Here is a 7,335-nt window from a genome sequence, read left to right as displayed (position 1 = left end):
TGTGTGTGTGTGTGTGTGTGTGTGTGTGTGTGTGTGTGTGTGTGTGCGCGCGCGTGTTTGCGTGCGTGTCGTCTCGGCGGCGCCATGTGCCTTTTTGGATTGCTAATTTTCTCTCTCGGTGTGTCCTCTCCTCCCTGCAGCAGCAGCAGCCTCTACAGCCCGGGGGGAAGCGTCTCAGAGCGGCGTCGACCTGGCTGCAGCACCATGACGCTGCATACACAGCCACCGGCCAATGTGCTTTCACTAGAATCACCACACAACAGATACGTCCTGCACATGGGAAACAGAATAAAAGGTCCCGGGATAGCTGTGCCTTTAATACTTGGCATGGATCCTATCTGTCTGTAGAATGATCTGCATTTTGGTAAACTATTTTAGTTATCTTTAAACTGGTTAAGCATGTATTTCACTTCTTATAATGGGTCCATGGTATTTCATGAAGGCTGTGTAGGCCTATGTCTCCACTTTCTCTGTTACACACTTTCGCTCACGATGGCCTATATAGTTTAAACATAATAAATAACAGGTCTGTAAGTGTACAAAAATAGTCTATGCTAATTTGAATACTTTATTTAAATATGAAAATAGTTAACTAGTAGTGATCTCTGCGAGGAGTGTCCACAGTGTGCAGCCAGGCGGGTCATGAGCTGGTTAACCTGGTGGAATGACTGCTGCCCGAGCCATAGGCATCCAGTAATGACATGGAATATGGTATTATGGAAACGAAGGAGCATGAATGAAGGCAGCGTTGGCCTGACCCCCCCCCCCCTCCCCCTCTCTCCCCCCCAACCAATCAAGCTAGAGGACAGGGAGAATTAAAACCCGGAACATGGGTGATTTGACCTAGAAAATAAAAGCGTTAAATTGGTCCCTTAATTGGTTATATAACTGAAGATCTACATGGTTGAAAATGAGCAAATCAATCAAATACGTTCGAGAGATAATAATCTACATATGTCCAAATCAGCCTATATAGTGAAACACAGCAGGGACTTCAAAAGAGTGCACTTTTATTTTTTTGACAATGTGATGGTGAAGGAGGTCTTCAATGATAATAATATCGTCATCATCCATAAAATAATATTATAATTTATCATTGTCATGTCATTGCTCCACCTGTGCCTTAACAGAACACATGTTACCGGATAAACATATAGAAACAGATATGTTAAACACCAAAAAAAAAAATATATATATATATATATATATAATAAACTTGTCTTGCTTTATTTTGAAACGAAGTACCGAATGAATCCTGTCTTACTTTTTCTGCCAGCAGTCTGACCAATCAGATGGTAGGGGGCGGAGCTTAGGCGGACCGCAGCTATTTCTTCTGCTAGAGTTCGCTTGTGCGGAGTCTGCGAGCAGTCTTCGATCCAGCGGACTTGTCCTGCTTTTCTACGAAACATTTCTTCGTCCAGGAATACAAAAGTGATGCTCCACCGTGACCCGGCCGCTCCAAGAGACACAGGAGTACCAGCGTTGACAACTATATATCCAATTCACTCTTCCCAGGACTATATTTGTCTATTTTGTTCATCTCTCGGCTCGGAAGAAAAAGACGCTGTGTTCGAGTAGGCTACTCCAGTAGGCTAATGTCGGACCGCTTTTAACAAAAAAAAAAAAATCAAACACATTCGCTTCCTACTTTCAACGTCTTCATGCGGGATTGGAAACATTTCGGACTGGTTTTTGCTACTTGTTTTGCCCGGTGTGGTGGATTGTGAACTGTCGTGTTTTTGGGGGGCTACAGGAATGCCTCGCTTTTCGCCGTAGAAGCTCCATGTAAAACATATCCTTTTTTTTTTCGCCCAGCCGACTGTGCGGCCGCTGCTCCGGGACATACCGAGGACTTCACAGGCGGCAGCAACTTTTTGGTGTCAATGGATCGCCAGTCCAGTTTCATTTCCATCTGGCTACAACTGGAGCTCTGTGCCATGGCTGTGCTTCTCACTAAAGGTAGGCTAGTATGTAGGCTGTTAGACCATAGACTTTGGTCTGTTACCGCCGCGCAGGGCAATGTTTGTTAGAGCTCTCTCTTCAAATCAGGCTCAACAATATTTGGCAGTGACTGACCTTAAACCCCACTCAACTGACATGACTTAACTCTCAGGGGTGAGTTTTTTTTAAGTCAATCAGGGTTTCTCTAAATAAGCTTATCACAAGAATTTAACCAGAAGAATATAGGCCTAATGATTATACCCTTTAGAAATCTTATTGTAATAAACCACCGGTTAGATTTGAGATTGCTTTACTTGTTTATATCGGCAATTAAAAGCCCAATAAATAAAGTTCGAGCACTTTTCAAATCAAAGTTACATAATGCTTTACAGAACAAATTAAGAAATGTACACCAAATCAAAGTTAAAAGCCAAAACCACTAGAAAGGCATTAATATAGCCTTACTAGGACACAGTATGTTAATAACATAGGATACACACAATCTTAAGGTAAAACAACAAGACATTCATTAAGACAAACTCCTCATTCTTACACCAAATCCTTAAATATCTGCTGTGGCAACCGTTTAAATGTTCCCAACCACAGTTATTGTTTCTCTGTACCTACTCTACTTTTCCCCTCCAGTTCAAAACGTCCTAATGTAATATCCAAACCCTTTTGAAACATTGGTTATGAACACAACCCAGAAGCTCAAAACATGTCCACCTCCGGCCCCTATGTTTCACATGGATAACTCAATGTTTAGCTCAGTTTTGAAGCTGCCATTCTGGGCTAGAAAGTCTCAGCGGTGCTCGGCCTCTCCATGTCCCCCCCCCCCCCCCCTCCCTTCCCCTCTCAGCCCACAAAGGGGCCTCTCCTTTCTAATGAAATATTCTCCAAATGACCTGCCCGGGCCCTGCTGCTCCAATCATTCACAGGCAAAACACTGATCTGATGAATGTGCTCCTGCATTGCAAGGCGGTGCATTCAAAGACCAAGGTTCCTGGGCTCTCCGCTGTATTTTTAACTCAGTTTCTGAGTGTAAAACACAGTAACACATGGGCAGATTGTTATTGCCTTATATATGGAGCTTCTTCTATTGTTAAAAACGTTGTTTACATGCCAAATAAATAGAAAGTCACCACCACCCTATACAAAGAGACTAGAAATCATACAATGTCAAAGAAACCACTCTGAAAGTATTATAAGAAATGGCACTAGATAAGATAAAGGCAGTGGAAAATGACAAAGAACATTTCAATGTAATGTTTTGATTTGTAGGGCAGGTCCCCGGCCTAGGGTTATGATTTGAGGAGATTTTCTAAAAAGAGTTGGAGTAATGAGTGGGCTGGTGGAAAAGCATGCGGCTGTAATGATAAGGTAGCTGGGAGCTCTCCCCCCCCCCCCCCCTAAACCTCTTAAGGCAATCCTGACCACAAGTGAAGCTCTCCGTGCAAAGGGGGGGGGGGGGGGGGGACTCCTGTGCCGTGCTGCCCCCTTTACGAGTTCTCCTATTGGGTTGAAAGAAATTGACTTTGGCAAACAAACCACTAATTATAAGCTACACACTTCCTGTTTGTATAATACAGACAAAAAGGACCATTTTACACATACAGGACGCTGTGAAATGTAGGCACTAGGCACGTTTGGCAGAAAATGCAATATTCACTGGCTGCATTTCAAGTTACCTGGCATGATACTTTGCAAGCCAACTCCTTCAAAATAAAAGTATAGCAAACAACAAGACTGTATCTGATAAGATTAAAGGTGGACATAGCGATTCCAGAGAATGCTTGTTGTCAAACTCAGTGAATATCTCCTAAACTGTCCATACTGTGTGTGTGTGTGTGTGTGTGCTGAAAACAAATCCAGTGTTAATACATAGCCTTGGTCGTAAACAAAGGGAGTCGAACGTAGCTTGCAACATGCCTGTTTAAAGTGTCTAGGTGTGTATTAACATTTATTTTTTTTCACTTTACGAACAGGTAGTGAATTGTGTTCACTCATATCGGCAACAAACATTCTTAAGAATCACTGACTCCACCTTTTTGAAGTCCTAAAAACATCTGAGCAGTATTTGGTTGTTGTGTGTGCTTCCATTCAGTCACCACAGTGCTACCAGTAGGGAGACGAGAAACCTTCCATAGACACATGACTTGAGGCCATGTTACTGTCAGAGTGATGGGGCGTGTCGGGTATCAAATATGGCTTCTTTTTTTTCATCTATATAACACATCCAAGTTTCTAACTGTCTTTTTGTTCTGCTTCTGTGTCTTTTCCAGGAGAAATCAGGTGTTACTGTGATGCGCCGCACTGCGTGGCCACCGGGTACATGTGCAAGTCTGAGCTGAACGCGTGCTTCACCAAGGTGCTGGACCCGCTCAACTCCAACTCCCCTCTGACCCACGGCTGCTTAGACCCCCTGACCACCAGCCCAGGGGACACATGCAGCAGCAGCAGGGCCGCGGACGCTCTGAGCGGGGCCCAAGCCTCCACGCTGGAGTGCTGCCACGACGACATGTGCAACTACAGAGGCCTGCACGACCTGGCCCACACCAGAGACTCCACAGGTAAGAGAGAAATCCACTCCAAATCACTGGCTCTGTCGGGGATTGTTCTGTGACATTCTCTTTTAGAACTTGCCTTCTTTTCTTTTTTTCTTCAAACGATTGGGACTCTCTGGGGGGGAATTTTATTACGACTCCCTCTCTGCAAATATTCAATATATTTCCCTCTTTCCCGTATCCAGAAGCAATATGTTGAGCTGTAAAGGGTTCTTCAAACACTTCTGCTGTTTATGACATGTGTAGCCCACCCTTTGTCCCCTCCTCCTTTTTTTATTTCTCAGCTTTAACAGAACCTGGATTGGACTTTTAATAGGCTCCAGGAGCAGCCAGTTTACCTTAAGCAATTGGAAAGGGATCAGATATATTCTCTCTCTCTCTCTCGCTCTCTCTCTCTCTCTTTCTCTCTCTTTCTTTTTATTATGTGTGCACCATGTAATTTTCCCACACGTAGGAATGTTGCCTTGTAGAGTGAAGTTCCCTGCGTGTTGGGCAGAAACACAAGCTTGTAGAGTTATGAGACAGTCGCACAGAGGGAAGCTAAGAGGAAGGGGAGTTGTCCTGAGGGGAAGTTCTCTGTTGAGACCCCCAACTCCGGTCGGGGGTCTCAACACTGCACTTTATTAGCTCAAATTTCATTTCTGGCTCTCCGTGTCTGGACAGGGTTACTCATTTGTTTTTGCCCCTGCTGTGTGTCGGTATGTTCTCTGTGTGGTTAGTGGCAGAACCTCCTCGGTGAAAAGCAAAGACAAATCATTTAGCCTTTAATATAGGGCTGGATTATATCAGGAAACCTTTAGAATATGCGATAACTTTGATGAATATTAAGACATTTCCAAGGAGACATCACTTGCATTGATTAAAGAAATCCTTCCATATACAGTCAGTGTTAAGTTGCCTGCCAACATAGAGTCATGCAAACTGAAAACATCAAATAAAATGAAATGCATTATTTCCATTCCAACCACATGGTATTATTGTTGACTATGTATCCACTTGACGGTGGAGTCAGCGATCTGTAGGATGCTTGTTGTCAAAATCACTTTGTCAATAAATCCAGTGTTAATACACAGCCTAGGCTCTGTAAACTGGCAGACAGAGCCTAGGCTGTATATTAACAACGGATGTATTTCAGCGCACACACAGTATGGACAGGTAACAGATCGAGGAGATATTCACTGATTCTGACCGTTCTCCAGAATAGCTGACCCAACCTTTTTATTAGCTAAAATCTTGGCATGAAATAGGCTATCATTAATCGCCATTCAAGCAGTCTTTTGCGATACATATACCTCAAATGTTGATATATCGATAATGTTTCAATATATTGTGCAGCCCTACCATTGATGTATTTATGTGGTGCGGTGTGGACATACATCTAAACAGACTTTTCTCTCTGTGTGTGTGTGCAGATCACAGTCGGTACCAGCCTGACAGCAGCAGCGGCGGCAGCAGCAACAGGAACCTGGTGACGCGCGTCCAGGAGCTAGCCTCGGCTAAGGAGGTCTGGTTCAGAGCGGCGGTCATCGCCGTGCCCATCGCGGGCGGCCTCATCCTGGTGCTGCTCATCATGCTAGCTCTGCGGATGCTGCGCAGCGAGAACAAGCGGCTGCAGGACCAGAGGCAGCAGATGCTGTCGCGCCTCCACTACAGCTTCCACGGCCACCACACCAAGAAGGGCACCGTGGCCAAGCTGGACCTGGAGTGCATGGTGCCGGTGTCGGGCCACGAGAACTGCTGCCTCACCTGTGACAAGATGAGGCAGGCCGACCTGGGCAACGACAAGATCCTCTCTCTGGTGCACTGGGGCATGTACAGTGGACACGGCAAGCTGGAGTTTGTATGATGGATAACTATTGTGTTGAACTATAAGTGACGAACCGAACCCAGCCAGGACTGCCCCCCCACCCGCCCGCCTCAATCGTCAAGCCTTTTAAAAAAAAAGACATTCCCATGTTTTCTTTTCTTCCATTGGACTTTTGGGTTTGTCCTTTCATATTTTTTTTCAAACCAGAGGCAAAAAGAACTATGAGACTGATGTCATGCCGCCGTGTGGCTTTTTTGCTAGAGGAGCACTTTACTTGAAATTGAAAGGCGACGCGAAACGAGGAGCTGTATTTAAAAAAGACTTGAGCTGGGGGCGGGACTGAGGTGGAGTGACAGCTCTGACAGTCACTAAAGGATCCTGGACTTTTTTACACTGAGCGCTGAAGGATTCCAAATCTGTCTTATTTGCACATTTGTAAAGAAAACAAAAAAACCTTGTTGTTGCTTAAAAAACAAGAATTCTACACTGACACCAGGGTACAAGAAATCCAACTTTTTTGAGGAGTAAAAAAAAAAGAAGCAAAGATTCAGTGTTTTGACAGTAGGTGTGCACACTCCTCTCTGTGTACATTTCATGATTCAAGCTTATTGTAAAGATTTCAAATATATATCTATTTTTGTCTGACGATAAAAAACAAAGTGAGCGGCGTGTGTCTCGTTCTGGGTGAATGTCCAACATCTCTCTCTGTGATCAGACTATAAGCTTGATTGTGAGTGTGAAAGAAAAAAAACTTCCATTAAAATGACTTTTTATTTATATGACGATTCAATTCTCCTGTTTTATTATTTACTTCAAACATTTTGCCTTTTTTAAAACTGAACAACTACTAGGTGGAAAAAAAGTATCCGTATCCTTCGAGCTTTGCGGCTGTGGTCAGAGCCTTTTTGGCAGCACGTGATAGATCTTGTTAGAATGGGTGGATTTAGAGGTGTGTGTGACGGGAGCATCCTGCGTTGGCAGTGTGCCGTTTCAAAGCAGGGTCTCAGTGTGGCCTTGGCGTGC

At 44.2% G+C, this 7,335-nt stretch overlaps 1 protein-coding gene across 1 annotated transcript; it reads left to right on the top strand.

Moving 5' to 3' along the window:
• The first annotated feature begins 1,366 nt into the window (after nt 1–1,366).
• Nucleotides 1,367–7,073, top strand: bambia (BMP and activin membrane-bound inhibitor homolog a). Its single transcript, XM_080049914.1, has 3 exons — nt 1,367–1,959; nt 4,224–4,511; nt 5,918–7,073. The coding sequence occupies exons 1-3, from the start codon at nt 1,884–1,886 to the stop codon at nt 6,349–6,351; spliced, it is 798 nt and encodes a 265-aa protein (XP_079906040.1). The 5' UTR covers nt 1,367–1,883; the 3' UTR covers nt 6,352–7,073.
• Nucleotides 7,074–7,335: the final 262 nt, after the last annotated feature.

This window comes from Ammodytes marinus, assembly GCF_949987685.1.
Source record: "Ammodytes marinus genome assembly, chromosome: 21".
Taxonomy (NCBI): Eukaryota; Metazoa; Chordata; class Actinopteri; order Uranoscopiformes; family Ammodytidae; genus Ammodytes; species Ammodytes marinus.
Note: the sequence above shows the minus strand (reverse complement) of the source record. Positions and strands in the feature narration are given on the sequence as shown.